Below are 17,202 nucleotides of genomic sequence, written 5' to 3'. Positions count from 1 at the left end.
ATACCCAGAATGAAATAAGGAGATAAAAAAGGAAAGAAATATAGAAATATAGAAAAATCACGAGGCATGGGATACACAAGGCTCAGGTAACACATGTGAGTGAATTTCCAGAAGTGGAAGAAAGAGAAATGAGACTTCTCCAAAGCAGATGGTTCCCAGGCCACACCTCCTACTCAGGCTGTGGTCCCTACCCACAGGCTGCCCACTTTCCACACTGCACTGTTACACAGCACAGAACTTAGGATTCACAGCTTCACAGGCCTGCTCTGCAGGGCTGCCCAGAAGGGACATTACCCGTAGGTGCTACGTCAAGTTTAAGATTAAAAAGATCACTAGGGTCCTGGGACACATCCGCTTCAAACCGTTTTCATATTGACGGAAACAGCATGGACGCTAGCTCCCATGTGAAAATGTAAAAATGCAATCCTACACTCTAGACCCAACAGTTCTCCATTTCAGTAGAGGCACGTGCTTTAATTATTAGCTGATGAAAGATATTTCCTGTAAAGTTGCTTTACTCAACATTAAAATCCAATTACAAGATATTCACCAATTCACAATCCTTGTGCAGCTCCATGGTAGACTTTTAATACCAGTCAACTAAACTTAGTGTTTTTGCTGACTTGCTATAACATAACAATATAAACTCCACTCCCCACACCCATACTCCAAGATCTCAAACTGCCAGGAAGCTGTATCTTTAAACTTTTAAATTGCATTTTAAGAAATTTCTATTGTCCTTTGTTTTAACCTGTGCAATGATAGACCATGACCATTCATCTCTATATTGGTATCTAAATTTAAAAACGCTTATCCCATAAGCAAACAAATCAGGATTTTAAGTTTTTGTCTTTGTTTTTTAGTCTAAACAATAAAATCAGTTTATATGAGACGTGTTTAGAAACAAACAGAACTTCTTCCAGGATAAATTACTTGTTTGAACTATGCTAGACAAAGTCCCTAAGGCACAAAAGTGGTTTCCAAACTTTGCTTCATGTTAGAATTAGCTCAGGAGTTTTAAAAAATCCTAGTGCCCAAGAGGCACCCCATAGTAATGACATCAGGCTGTCTGGGGGTGTGAGCCAGGAATCTTAACAAAATTCAGATCCCCAGGTGATTGCAATGTGGGGCAACGCTGGGGGCCACTGCCCTCAGGAGTGACGAGTTCTCGATACATCAGAGAAAAGGCTGTGCAGTGAATGGGGATAAGAAATGGATTAGGAAGAAGGCCACATGGAAGACAGTAGATCCAGGTTCTGTTCCTTCTGCCCTGAGGGAGACGTGGTACCCACGGTGAATTTTCTGCCCTGAGTACCAGTTTCTTTCTTGTGAAGAAGGAGATTCTACTCCATGTGGGGCTTTCACAGCTCATTGCTGTGATGTAAACATCACCTGGGAAATGCCAACTCAGAGGGTCTCAAGTAGGACCAGAGAATCTGCACATTTAAAAAGTCCTCCAGGGGCAGAAGACCTAAATGCACATTTCTCCAAAGAAGACACACAGACGGCCAACAGGCACATGAAAAGATGCTCAACATCGCTAGTTATTAGAGAAATGCAGATCAAAACTACAATGAGGTATCGCCTCATACTGGTCAGAATGGCCATTATCAAAAAGTCCACAAGTAATAAATGCCGGAGAGGGTGTGGAGTAAAGGGAACCCTCCTATACCGTTGGTAGGAATGTAAACTGGTGCAGTTATTATGGAAAACAGTATGGAGGTTCCTCAAAAACTAAAAATAGAGTTACCACTCCTGGGCATATATCCAGAGAAAACTCTAATTCGAAAAGATGCATGCACCCCAGCGTTCATAGCAGCACTATTTACAGTAGCCAAGACATGGAAGCAACCTGAATGTCCATCAATAGATGAATGGATAAAGAAGATGCAGTGCATATATATAATGGAATATTACTCAGCCATAAAAAAGAATGAAATAATGCCATTTGCAGCAACACAGATGGACCTAGAGATTGTCATACTAAATGAAGTCAGACAGAGACAGACAAATATCATACGATACCGCTTATATGTGGAATCTAAAACATGACACAAATGAATTTATTTACAAAACGCAGACTCACAGACGTAGAAAACACACTTATGTTTACCAAAGGGGAAGAGGGGGTGGTGAGAAGCACATTAGGAGTTTGGGAAAAAAAAGTCCTCCAGGCGATTCTTTCACACCGAACCAGCAGTGATCACTCCCTTCAGCACTGACAGAACGCATCCGGAGAAGCAGGACATAGATAGCACCGCACACTTCATAAGTATCAGTGGAATGAATGCCAAACAGGTTTTTTTCTTAATTTTTCCAAAGGAAAAACATTAAGTGGCCATGCTGCAACTAGGAAGAAGACTGGAACACAGGGCAGCAAAACCTAAATGCAGCCGCAGGGCACCAGCTCTCTACCGAGGGCACCCACGGGGCAGGTACAAAAGCTGTACCAAGATAATGAGTGGCTAATTCAAAAGTTCAGCAATGAGAGTAGATGCTGAAGAATCAACAAGTGTAAAGCCCTCCCCACACTATCCGAGTCAGCCTCCAGGGCAATGAGAGCGCCACACAGCGTCAGAGAAAGAGCCGGGTTCCGAGGTGCAGCCACAGAGAAGTGGGTGCCCGGGCCTCAGCACAAAAACCTTTCCCTCCGATGGCTTCGGGTCAAACCATGATTAGCTCACAAATGGAAGATGGTTGGGTTCTTCACCTCCTACCTAGTGACTGTTTATTCAGATTACAGAACAACAGCAGTTGCTGGCATGACCAACCTTCCCTGCTCGAGGGAAGCTGGCGGCATTTTTACAAGCGAGAAATGCGCTGGCAAAGGGGCAAGAGGAGGCCTGCTCCACCAACAGTAACTCTCTGCCCTGAATGTGACCAACGTTCTTGGTTTTACTGTCAGAGTTTCCCAACATCCACCCATAATTAATTTTTAAAAATCAAATACAAGCTGGGCAGAGGAGTTTATGTTTCATTAACCCAGAGCAGAACATCATGATGCCTCAGCATCGGAAAGTTTCAAACAATATTTTCACACACCAACCTTCTGGCCTTTCTCTCTCTTCCTTGATTCCTCATGAGGTCTGACGAGATCCTTGAAGCCTTCCCATGAGCCATCCAAAACATCATGCCTTGCTGGTCCTCTTTTAACACCTAAAACCCAAGTGGGTTGAAGATTAGTTAGAACTCTACATGGACTGAATACTAACGCAACTTAAGCTGAAGAAAAAACTTTTAATTAATTTACTTATGCATTGTGGTAATAAGAAAGTATAGCCTTTTAAAATAAACATTGCATACTCCTTGCTTGTTGAGATCTAGTTAGAACATTCAGTTTATTCCACTCCAATATCCCAAGCAATTCACTAACTCAAGGGTCAGAAACAACTATGCCTGTCACATGAAAATGTACCAGTTCGACAGAATCCCATGCATCCCGCGATGATGCAAAATGATGCCTATACCTCATGCACTATTCAAACTCCAATTCTTAGGTTTTTACATACTGACCAAAACCCAGCTTCTCAGAGAAGGCAGTTCTGTATTAGAGGAAATAAGTAACCTTAGCTTTGGGGTGAGTCTGAGCTACTCCAGCCAACAGTCTTCAGTACAACGTTTCAGGTTACAATCTACAAATGACAGGTGGTGACTTTACTCCCCACAGACTTCCACCTGAGACTAACCTCTCGTCATGAAGACACACAAACCAAAAAGAAGATATTCATCACGTGAAATCCAGTCTCGTCAGATGCTAAACAGTGTAGAAACCCTAAGTAGCCAACAATGGAGTGTGAAATGTTTGATTCATCCACTGCTACGACTTTACGTTGTGCTCCCTACGCTCATTCTTTCCTCCCCAAATAGTCTGCCTGATGTCTGACTTTGTTGATACTTTGAAGAAGGACTAAGCATACCAGCCACCACTTACACGGTCTCAGTAGGAGAATTCGCACCTTGACACGAAGGGCACACAGCGGCCTCGGGGATGCTCAGGTCCCAGCCACTGCCGTGCCACACACCCACCTTCCATGTCATCCCCCTCTGTCACTGACGGGCTTATCAACAAATATCTAGTGCTCAGGGGCCGCCCACCAGAGATGCGAAGATACACAAATACTGTCTCTGCCCTTAGGGAGTTCACAACCCAACACAAAATGTAGACATAGAGAAATGAACATGATACAAGGCTAAAATGATTTAAGAGCCATCGGGAATTAAAAATCATATAACATGAGAGTGACTGTTGTGCAGATATTTCCATAAAATAGGATGCTCTGATAAAACAGATCTAATTAAGTTTGGAGGATCTGATTTGAAACTTTTAACTCTTCTTTCAAAAATGGGGTTTTAGCTCAGTGAAAACAAAATGCAGAACAACAATGCTTAAGTATTTCACTGAATTCAAACTAGTTATCTTCAACTTGGGCCCCCAAAATGTTTTAAGGTCAGGTCCTGACCCACCTATACACCCCAATACTGGATTCCTTCGAGGCTCGAACCAGTCACATGCTGATCCCACCATCTCCCCAGCAAGCTTATACTTTTCCCTGTGTTTCACTTCTCTCCCAGTCCTATTTCAGTCCCAGGTGACTGCCCAACCCCGGCAATGGCTGCAGCTAGCTAAATAGAGACCTTACTTGGAGTGGATGGGTTAGTAGGGCACGTAAAAGGACATTCTGCATACAACAGTTTGTGCTAAGATCTAGCTATGCTACGTTTCCCAGCACTCATTTTGCCTCAGTTCTAGCTGAGAACAATGAAATAGGCTTTAAAGCACCTTGTAGACATAAAGATTCAGGTTACGCATTACAGCCATTTAAAACTTAAGACAGACTGACATTGCTAATGACATGTTTTCACAATCATGCAGTCACAAAATGATATAAGCAAATGATTTCTTATGTGGTTACATTAAAAGAGCATTTCACAACAGCTAGTCATTGACTAATATGTTCTCTTTAAGGGTGTCATCAGTAAACCCAAAGCAGCCGAGAGTGCCAAGGAAGGTGAGAACAGGCGGATCAGTGAGCAAACATTGGCCCCATCTTCCTGGCTCCCTACCTCTTGGAGACTCTTTGCTACGGTTGCTCCTTAAGTGGGCTGTCATTGCCTCAAAAGTGATTTCACCATAGCCCATGAAGTCAGCCTTTACTGAAGGGTCCTAGCCCAATGTCCCTTGCTAAGACCTCCCACCTGAGGTGCAACTTGATAAACCCAACCCCCTAACGGACACCTATCATGAACGCCCCCGAGACATCTCAGCTGACGTGCCACGGTCCACCCTGTAGCTGTTCTTCCTTCGACATATCCCAGGGTGATGGGTGTTATCAATCGTCCAGGACCAGTCATAGATCCTAGACTCTTTTCTCTCCCCTCATTTTCATTCTTCATTATATAAGTGATTCACTGCCTCGATTTTCAAAAAAGGATCAAATACAGAGAAAAAGAACTTCACAACCCCAGGCTGTTTATTATTGTTATGTTGCCTGAATTTTCACCATTCAGAAATTTGTCTGGGTCATCAATATCATCAAATACTGATACATCAAGGTGAGAAAGTGAACTCACTCGCCTCTCAGAGTCAATTAGTTAAATCACTACCTTCCCTCACCCCATGGAAATGAGCAGGATTAAGAGATACTTTTGATACTAAGGGAAGATCTCTCTGGAGGCAGAACCAGGCGAAGGCAGCATGAGAACATACAGTTCAGAAAACCATTAAATTTATTAAGAGAAACTTGGTCCATGAAGACTAGGGGACATGGCTTCCAGATGGCGGAGGAGTGAGACGTGGAGATCATCCTCCTCCCCACAAATACATCAAAAATACATCTACACAAGGAATAGCTCCTGAAAAACACCTATTGAATGCTGGCAGAAGACCTCAGACTTCCCAAAAGCCATGTGGCTGACAGGGTCTTCATGCTCCAGCGGGGTGTCAGGCCTGAGTCTCTGAGGTGGGAGAGCTGAGTTCAGGACATTGGTCCACCAGACACCTCCCAGCCCCACAAATATCAATCGGCGAGAGCTCGCCCAGACATCTCTGTCTCAATGCTAAGACCCAGCTCCACTCAACGACCAGCAAGCCCCAGTGCTAGACACCCTATACCAAACAACTAGCAAGCCAGGAACACAACCCCATCCATTAGCAGAGAGGCCGCGTAAAATAAAAATAAGTTCCAAGACACCCCAAAACACACCACCAGACGCAGTCCTGCCCACCAGAAAGACAAGATCCAGCCTCATCCACCAGAACACAGGCACTAGTCCCCTACACCAGGAAGCCTACACAACCCACTGAACCAACCTTAGCCACTGGGGACAGACACCAAAAACAACGGGAACGACGAACCTGCAGCCTGCAAAAAGGAGACCCCAAACACAGTAAGATAAGCAAAATGAGAAGACAGAAAAACACACAGCAGATGAAGGAGCAAGATAAAAACCCACCAGACCTAACAAATGAAGAGGAAATAGGCAGTCTACCTGAAAAAGAATTCAGAATAATGATAGTAAAGATGATCCAAAATCTTGGAAATAGAATAGACAAAATGCAAGAAACATTTAACAAGGACCTAGAAGAGCTAAAGGTGAAACAAACAACGATGAACAACACAAGAAGTGAAATTTAAAATTCTCTAGAAGGAATCAAACGCAGAATAATTGAGGGAGAAGAATGGATAAGTGACCTGGAAGATAAAATAGTGGAAATAGGGCTTCCCTGGTGGCGCAGTGGTTGACAGTCCGCCTGCCTATGCAGGGGACACGGGTTCGTGCCCCGGTCCAGGAAGATCCCACATGCCGCGGAGCGGCTGGGCCCGTGAGCCATGGCCGCTGAGCCTGCGCGTCCAGAGCCTGTGCTCCGCAATGGGAGAGGCCACAACAGTGAGAGGCCCGCGTACCGCTAAAAAAAAAAAAATAGTGGAAATAACTACCACAGAGCAGAATAAAGACAAAAGAATGAAAGGAATTGAGGACAGTCTCAGAGACCTCTGGGACTACATTAAATGCACCAACATTAGAATTATAGGGGTCTCACAAGAAGAAGAGGGAAAAAAGGGACTGAGAAAATATTTGGAGAGATTATAGTTGAAAACTTCCCTAAAATGGGAAAGGAAATAGTCAAGTCCAGGAAACACAGAGAGTCCCATACAGGATAAATGCAAGGAGAAACACTCCGAGACACATATTAATCAAACTATCAAAAATTAAATACAAAGAAAACATATTAAAAGCAGCAAGGGAAAAACAACAAATAACACACAAGGGAATCCCCATAAGGTTAACAGTTGATCTTTCAGCAGAAACTCTGCAAGCCAGAAGGCACTGGCAGGAAATAGTGAAAGTGATGAAGGAGAAAAACCTGCAACCAAGATTACTCTACCCAGCAAGGATCTCATTCAGATTTGATGGAGAAATTAAAACCTTTACAGACAAGCAAAAGCTGAGAGAGTTCAGCACCACCAAACCAGCTTTACAACAACTGCTAAAGGAACTTCTCTAGGCAAGAAACACAAGAGAAGGAAAAGACCTACAAAAACAATTAAGAAAATGGGAATAGGAACATACATATCAATAACTACCTTAAATGTAAATGCACTAAAGGCTCCCACCAAAAGACACAGATTGGCTGAATGGATACAAAAACAAGACCCATATATTTGCTGTCTACAAGAGACCCACTTCAGACCTAGAGACACGTACAGACTGAAAGTAAGGGGATGGAAAAAGATATTTCATGCAAATGGAAACCAAAAGAAAGCTCGAGTAGCAATTCTCATATCAGACAAAATAGACTTTAAAATAAAGACTATTACAAGAGACAAAGAAGGACACTACATAATGATCAAGGGATCAATCCAAGAAGACATAACAATTGTAAATATTTATGCACCCAACATAGGAGCACCTCAATACATAAGGCAAATACTAACAGCCATAAAAGGGGAAATCGACAGTAACACAACCATAGTAGGGGACTTTAACACCCCACTTTCACCAATGGACAGATCATCCAAAATGAAAATGAATAAGGAAACACAAGCTTTAAATGATACATTAAACAAGATGGACTTAATTGATATTTATAGGACATTCCATCCAAAAATAACAGAACACACATTTTTCTCTAGTGCTCATGGAACATTCTCCAGAATAGATCATATCTTGGGTCACAAATCAAGCCTTGGTAAATTTAAGAAAATTGAAATTGTATCAAGTATCTTTTCCAACCACAACGCTATGAGACTAGATATCAATTACAGGAAAAGATCTGTAAAAAATACAAACACATGGAGGCTAAACAATACACTACTTAATAACGAAGTGATCACTGAAGAAATCAAAGAGGAAATCAAAAAATACCTAGAAACAAATGACAATGGAGACACGACGACCCAAAACCTATGGGATGCAGCAAAAGCAGTTCTAAGAGGGAAGTTCATAGCAATACAATCCTACCTTAAGAAACAGGAAACATCTCAAACAAACAACCTAACCTTGCACCTAAAGCAATTAGAGAAAGAAGAACAAAAACACCCCAAGGTTAGCAGAAGGAAAGAAATCATAAAAATCAGATCAGAAATAAATGAAAAGGAAATGAAGGAAATGATAGCAAAGATCAATAAAACTAAAAGCTGGTTCTTTGAGAAGATAAACAAAACTGATAAACCATTAGCCAGACTCATCAAGAAAAAAAGGGAGAAGACTCAAATCAATAGAATTAGAAATGAAAAAGGAGAAGTAACAACTGACACTGTAGAAATACAAAGGATCATGAGAGATTACTACAAGCTACTCTATGCCAATAAAATGGACAACCTGGAAGAAATGGACAAATTCTTAGAAAGGCACAACCTGAAAAGACTGAACCAGGAAGAAATAGAAAATATGAACTGACCAATCACAAGCACTGAAATTGAAACTGTGATTAAAAATCTTCCAACAAACAAAAGCCCAGGACCAGACTGCTTCACAGGCGAATTCTACCAAACATTTAGAGAAGAGCTAACACCTATCCTTCTCAAACTCTTCCAAAATATAGCAGAGGGAGGAACACTCCCAAACTCATTCTTCGAGGCCACCATCACCCTGATACCAAAACCAGACAAGGATGTCACAAAGAAAGAAAACTACAGGCCAATATCACTGATGAACATAGATGCAAAAATCCTCAACAAAATACTAGCAAACAGAATCCAACAGCACATTAAATGGATCATACACAATGATCAAGTGGGGTTTATTCCAGGAATGCAAGGATTCTTCAATATACGCAAATCAATCAACGTGATACATCATATTAACAAATTGAAGGAGAAAAACCATATAATCATCTCAATAGATGCAGAGAAAGCTTTCGACAAAATTCAACACCCATTTATGATAAAAACCCTGCAGAAAGTAGGCATAGAGGGAACTTTCCTCAACATAATAAAGGCCATATATGACAAACCCACAGCCAACATCGTCTTCAATGGTGAAAAACTGAAAGCATTTCCACTAAAATCAGGAACAAGACAAGGTTGCCCACTCTCACCACTCTTATTCAACATAGTTTTGGAAGTTTTAGCCACAGCAATCAGAGAAGAAAAGGAAATAAAAGGAATCCAAATCGGAAGAGAAGAAGTAAAGCTGTCACTATTTGCAGATGACATGATACTATACATAGAGAATCCTAAAGATGCTACCAGAAAACTACTAGAGCTAATCAATCAATTTGGTAAAGTAGCAGGATATAAAATTAATGCACAGAAACCTCTTACATTCCTATACACTAATGATGAAAAATCTGAAAGAGAAATTAAGGAAACACTCCCATTTACCACTGCAACAAAAAGAAAAACACACCTAGGAATGAACCTACCTAAGGAGACAAAACACCTGTATGCAGAAAACTAGAAGACACTGATGAAAGAAATTGAAGATGATACAAACAGATGGAGAGATATACCATGTTCTTGGATTGGAAGAATCAACATTGTGAAAATGACTCTACTACCCAAAGCAATCTACAGATTCAGTGCAATCCCTATCAAACTACCAATAGCATTTTTCACAGAACTAGAACAAAAAAGTTCACAATTTGTATGGAGACACAAAAGACCCCGAATAGCCAAAGCAATCCTAGAAAGAAAAACAGAGCTGGAGGAATCAGGCTCCTGGACTTCAGACTATACTACAAAGCTACAGTAATCAAGACAGTGTGGTACTGGCACAAAAACAGAAATATAGATCAATGGAACAGGATAGAAAGTCCAGAGATAAACCCACACACATATGGTCAACTTATTTTTGATAAAGGAGGCAAGAATATACAATGGAGATAAGACAGCCTCTTCAATAAGTGGTGCTGGGAAAACTGGACAGCTACATGTCAAAGAATGAAATTAGAACACTCCCTAACACCATACACAAAAATAAAATCAAAAGAGGTTAAAGACCTAAATGTAAGGCCAGACACTATAAAACTTAGAGGAAAATATAGGCAGAACACTCTATGACATACACCACAGCAAGATCTTTCTGACCCACTTCCTAGAGAAATGGAAATAAAAACAAAAATAAACAGATGGGACCTAATGAAACTTAAAACCTTTTGCACAGCAAAGGAACCCATAAATAAGATGAAAGGACAACCCTCAGAATGGGAGAAAATACTTGCAAACGAAGCAATGGACAAAGGATTAATCTCCAAAATATACATGCAGCTCATACAGCTCAATATCAGAAAAACATACAACCCAATCCAAAAATGGGCAGAAGACCTAAATAGACATTTCTCCAAAGAAGACATACAGATTGCCAACAAACACATGAAAGGATGCTCAACATCACTAATCACTAGAGAAATGCAAATCAAAACTACAATGAGGTATCACCTCACACCAGTCAGAATGGCCGTCATCACAAAATTCACAAACAGTAAATGCTGGAGAGGGTGTGGAGAAAAGGGAACCCTCTTGCACTGCTGGTGGGAATGTAAATTGATACCAGCCACTATGGAGAACAGTATGGAGGTTACTCAAAAAACTAAAAATAGAACTACCATATGACCCTGAAATCCCACTACTGGGCATATACCCCGAGAAAACCATAATTCAAAAAGAAGCACGTACCACAATGTTCATTGCAGCTCTATTTACAATAGCCAGGACATGGAAGCAACCTAAGTGTCCATCGACAGATGAATGGATAAAGAAGATGTGGCACATATTATATACAACAGAATATTACTCCGCCATAAAATGAAATGAAATTGAGTTATTTGTAGTGAGGTGCATGGACCTAGAGACTCTCATACAGAGTGAAGTAAGTCAGAAAGAAAAACAAATACCGTATGCTAACACATATATATGGAATCTAAAAAAAAAAAGGTTCTGAAGAACCTAGGGGCAGGACAGGAATAAAGATGCAGATGTAGAGAATGAACCTGAGGCACGGGGAGGGGGAAGGGTAAGCTGGGACGAAGTGAGAGAGTGGCATGGACTTATATACACTACCAAATGTAAAACAGATAGCTAGTGGGAAGCAGCCGCATAGCACAGGGAGATCAGCTTGGAGCTTGGTGACCACCTAGAGGGGTGGGATAGGGAGGGTGGGAGGGAGACGCAAGAGGGAGGAGATATGGGGATACATGTTTATGTATAGCTGATTTACTATGTTGTACAGCAGAAACTAACACACCATTGTAAAGCAATCATACTCCAATGAAGATGTTACAAATAAAAAAGAAAAGAAACTTGGTCCATGTTTTGTCCAGGGCAGAGAAATACAAAATAAACTTATTCCCAACAATCTATCCTCCTGCACAGCCTACTTTCCTACTTCCAAGACACAGAATTAAGACTAATAATACTATTACTAATAATATATTAAAGCAATTAATATTTACAGGTGCAAGACACTCTAAGATCAACTATATCAAAGAAAAAAAGGCTTCTGAAGGCTGATTTTTAAGAATCTATAATTTTAACAATAAAGGTGTATACTAATCAATAGAAAATGTTAACGCGGTCCCAGTGGGAAATTTCTTCTGAGCTCCTAAAATCTGAATAATGAATTATTTAAGAACAATGTAGAATGCAGAATATTAAAACTGTAGAAAGAGCCTTAAAAGACACCTAGGAAAAATCCTTTCCATATATACTTTTGGGATTTGGATACATGCCAGTTCACAAGTTCTATACAAGCAATACTCAGATGACAAGAGAATACACATACACACACACACACACACACACATTCATCTGCTAAAATATCAAGTTCACTTTGTTAACCAAGAAAACAAAAATAAAATCTAATGATGATCTTCAAAAGATGATGTGGAATCTTTTCCTTTATAATCATTGTAGAGATAATTAAAATCTGGATTTTAAATACGTATATCAGTTTTAATACCATATAACCTCTCCCATTGGGGGTCATCTCTCCATCTTTTGAATTGCCTGATCCTCGTATATGGATTAACTTGACTCCGTCTTCCCTGCATGTCTAAGCTCCTGAAGGGAAAGGGACAGAGCTTTACATCATTAACTCCCCTTGTGCTTATGTGCTGGACATAGGTGATTAGCGAATAAATGAATAAATACACAGATAAACAAATCAAGCAGTCAAATAATCAGTGGGTTCTAATATCCTCCTTGTAGCCACACAGGTTGAGTAACTTACGTCAAGCTGTTAGGATTTCTTACCTCCACTGAGTGGTCTGGCAGGTTCTGGAGAAGAGGGTGTGGAGAAACACTCTTCTGAATATATTTGTATTTTACTTGAATTATCCAGAAGTACAATAATTAATCTTCAATTTTAAATACTTAAGGGATACATGTACACGTATGCCTACCTACTTGGTACAATAGTAAATCATACTTTCTCTTAAATGAAGAAATATTCAGAATATACAAAATGTTCTACACTGAATAAGAATATGTAAGTGCCTATAATTTGCTGGGCTTTGCTTTTGTAAAACATGTATGAAATATTTTTAATTAATTCAATTGAAAATGGTATATCTGCTGATGACTTCAGTGAGATGTATCAACTACATCAAAATAAGATTATCACTTTCTCAAAAGGCTGCAAAACAAATCTGAAATTATAAAAGCAATTCCCTGCCTGGGGTTACAAATGAAGAAATATACAAAATACCTTCTACAGACAATTACTATAGCATTTTTGCCTGTAATTCTCCACCAATTAAAGTGCTAATCCAGATAAACCCGCTACTGAAGCATGTTAGTCACTTCTCTAAGCAGACACTACTATTCATGTCACCTTGTCCTTCAAAGCCAAGACCAAGCCTCATAATCCTTCCCAACTCAGAGACACAGGCAGTGACCACCAACAAACCCACCAAAGCCAGCAAAGACCCCTCCTGCCATTTCTGTCCCAAGGATTAGTGCACCAAGACAGAGCAACACAGTGTCGTGAAGCCTGTAAGTTAGCACATTTCATCACAGACTGTGTGACATGAAGTACGTGAGCTACTGCTTCCCTATCAAGACACCCCCGCCAGTAGTGGTGAGCTCACAGAAACATCACACTTTAGAGACAACTCTTATAAACCCTCCCGCCCAATACTAGATGCTTTGTTAACTGGCAAAATGGATGAAAGAAATGAGTGGTAACTGGTGATATCATCGGCTTATTAATCAGAGTAATGGATGCCAGGAATGTTTCTCAGTTAAATTCATGGATTGGCTAGAATATCACAGGGCCCTCCTACCCACGTATGAGTAGGGCACATGCCATAACTGGTGCCCAGGGGTCATATCCAAGACTTGGTCCCTAAATGGTCCTATAAGAAACTGCAGGGCTGAGGGTTATCTAGTGGCCTGATGCTGCCCAGTTTCCAGAAATGAGCCCCGAGAATCCCGTCTGCCTCTACTAAACCTTTCAGATCAGGTACAGACAGTTAACTTAAAGGACAAGACCGGGGACTTCAGCTTATAGGTCTGATCTGCATGCCAATCATGTTTTATAATATCTGCATGTCTGGAGACTTGCTTTCAATAAGAGCTGGTAGAGCTTGCAGAAGAGGGCAAACTAGCCTTCATCAACCTCTACTGGCGACTATGATTCATCAAAAAGAACCTAATAATTGGACAAGGCCAATCTGTTTAGATAAGGCACGTGTCTGTGCTGACATGCAATTCCATCATCCACAGCAAAGCCTCTCTCAGACCAAGGGACCACAGTGAGGGCGTGGGTGTGGAAAGGATTTCCTTCTGCTCCTGCCGGTGGCCACGCGGCACCCGTGGGACCACTCCAGCCACCTTTGTTACTGAGAAACGAGCATCGGCCAAGCTGTGCGCTAATTCAGGATGATGAAACGGCTTTACCTAGTTGACAGTGAAAACGGACCTCAGGTGGGCATCCGAAGAGCTGTGGTCAGCAATGCCACAGGGGGTGGAAAGCCATTTCCACACGTAAGTGACATCTAGCAGCTTTACATACTTCCTGTCCTGCGGTGCCAGAAGTTAAAACAAGAAGATCTCCATTGTCGTGCCATTTGATGCGGACGTGTCTCCCACAAGCTCCAGTTCCAGCAACGTTTTGCAGACCTTGAGGCAAGAGCAAAGGGGATTTACTCAAACCCCACACGACTGCACAGCGGAGGAGCTTCACCTGCTCCAGGAGGACGTGCTACAGGGCACCCGCAGCGGACACTAATAAAAGCCTGTAGATCCTTCCTAGGCAACATGTGCTCGATGAAAACCGCCTGCTTCGGGAGTGGTAGGCTATCTGTGTGAAACGGCATTTTCAAAGGTGAAATACGTAAAATCTTATTACACGTCAGCCTTAATAAACATTAGCGATCAATTTTGATGAGATCACTCAATCTGAACCCCAATTAAGTTATTCTTCCCCCAAAGTAGAATTCTACTCTCATTAGACTTGTATTACAAAAAAGTTATACTCAACTTTCAGTTTAGCCGATAAAAATTTTGTAAAAATGTCTTTTTCTCATTGTATAACTACCTATGTACCTGATTTTGCCTCCTGGCCCACAAAGTCTAAAATATTTACTATCTGACTCATTACAGAAAAATTTCATTGACTCCTGAAACATATTTTAAAATGAGGTAGACCTATTGCTCTGTTGATACTGATACGGAAACGACGTATTTTTCAAAAAAACAGATTTTAAGGCAATAGGATAATGTAATCCTACGTATGCGATAAAATCCCCCCAGAACATCTTCTTGCACTTGTGTGTTTGTACACACACACGCACACACACAATGTCTGGAAGGAAACACAACTGCTGGCTGACTGCCTCTAGCAGACACTCCCAGGGTTACATCCAAAACAAAAATCACAACTGGTTACTCCCTGCTTGAAACCCGCCAGTGGCTCATCACACTTGAAAACAAAACAAAGCCACCCCAGGCTTGTCGGGGCCTCTCTGACTGTACTTCCTGCCCGTCTCCCTCAGCCCAGAGAGCTGTCGCTATGGTGGCTTCCTTGCGGCGCTTGTGGGCATTTTCTACCTCAGGACATTTGTACTTGCTGCTTCCTCAGGCTGAAACATGATCCCCAGCCACAAGGTACCTGTTCTCCCACGCCCAGGCCTGTGAGCCAAGGTCACCTCCTCCGAGAGGCCTTCCCTAACCTAACCAGCGCCCTTGTCTCACGCGATGCGCTACCTGGCATGATGCTGACGTACACCTGCTGTCCCCTCCTCCTCACTAGGATGTAACCTCTGGGGGGCGGGGGCGCTGCCTCCTTCTCTGCCGTCTCCCTGGGAACTAGAAGGGAACCCGGGACACGACAGGTGCACAAAACCCCTGTTAAGTGAACTAACAAAAAGGGGTAGATGAGGAGAGTAGGACAGGATGATTTTACCCTTTTTAGCAGTTTCTCTTACACTGAGCATGTATTTGTGTATTTTTATGAAACTAGAGAATGAAAAGCTTAGAAAGAAAACAATTATTGGTTAATATGATTTCAAAGGTTATTCTAAAAATCAGAAGTTTCTCCCTCCATTCTTGTTCTGTTAACGTTTATCACTGAGTGTCTTTGTAACCTCTTCTCACAACCTTTGCTGCACACTATCTATCTTAGACACTGACAAGGGTGATGAGTAAAAGTGAACGGAAACAGAAATTGGAAAAAGACTTTTATTGCAACATAAAAGATTTGCAGAGGTACAGCTTGGAGTACAGAGTGGGCTTCACCGCTTCGCAATTTCCGCATCTACGAATGTCTAAGGTAGCCCACAGGCCATGTGCTTTTACCTGGGGTGGGGGTGGGGCTCCCAGAGAGAGGTGGGATGCCAGGTGGACTGACCGTGGACCACCTAAGACATCAGTGGGTCTTTATTTTACCACCATAAAACAAAGACCTAGGTTTAGGCTAGACAATAGGTAAGTCTTTTCCTGTCCTATATTCAATGATTTTCTCTCTCTTGGGATGACGTAAAACAAGACCAATCTACATGTCCTTACGTTAGGGAACACAGAATATCTGATTCCGTCTCTGAGATTCAGTTACGCCAGGGCCCTGCCTACAGCCCGTGATCCCTCACCAAACGTGCCCCAGACCCCTCGGGGCCCTGGACGTGGCGGTGAGCCCCAGAGCAGGACCATCACACTGTGCACAGCGCTGGGGCTGCAGGGTGCTCACACAGCCTGGAAGCAGATTTTTTTTTTTTTTTTTACTTGACTTATATTTGCATGTCATTAAGCATTATTCAAAAGCTGAAAGAATACACAAGATGAAAACTGAGAACGAGAATGTAAGCTTCAAGAACGGGATAGTCTTAGCTACCAAAATAATTCCGTACACTCACTGTTTTATATTAATTTTAGGCTTGACATGATTTTAAAATAAATATTTTGAAAACACATACTAACCCTAATGGAACGTAAAATATAGTTTTATGTCAAATTTTATATATTTTATAAATACATAATAAAGTTTTATATATATCAGAAAGCTCAGACATAAAAAGAAGGTTAATGATATACAAATTAAATTCTTTTACTGAGATGATTTTGGGGAGTTCATACCCAAGGAAAAGATATGCAATGCATCTGTGATTATATTTCAGTCCATATAACTTCTCCAACTTGAAAAGGGTGGTTAAAATGATTCAAGGAGTAGAGAAATAATGAAGAATAAACTTGGCCTTATCAAAATTTTAACCCAATCTTTAGGTGAAGGTGGTTTAAGTTCAAGATTTCTTCACTTTTGCTT

General features: G+C 41.3%; 1 protein-coding gene across 1 annotated transcript in view; it reads right to left on the bottom strand.

Annotated features, from left to right (window-relative positions):
- MCPH1 (microcephalin 1) overlaps positions 1-17,202 on the bottom strand; it is a 226,189-nt gene that overhangs the window by 173,953 nt on the left and 35,034 nt on the right. The window contains exon 9 of the mRNA XM_060136231.1: positions 3,050-3,156. Coding sequence (XP_059992214.1) covers positions 3,050-3,156 — 107 coding nt within the window. The remainder of the gene's footprint in view (positions 1-3,049; positions 3,157-17,202) is intronic.

Source organism: Lagenorhynchus albirostris, chromosome 21 (genome assembly GCF_949774975.1).
Source record: "Lagenorhynchus albirostris chromosome 21, mLagAlb1.1, whole genome shotgun sequence".
NCBI classification, from domain to species: domain Eukaryota; kingdom Metazoa; phylum Chordata; class Mammalia; order Artiodactyla; family Delphinidae; genus Lagenorhynchus; species Lagenorhynchus albirostris.
This window is presented reverse-complemented; position numbering and strand designations above follow the sequence as displayed.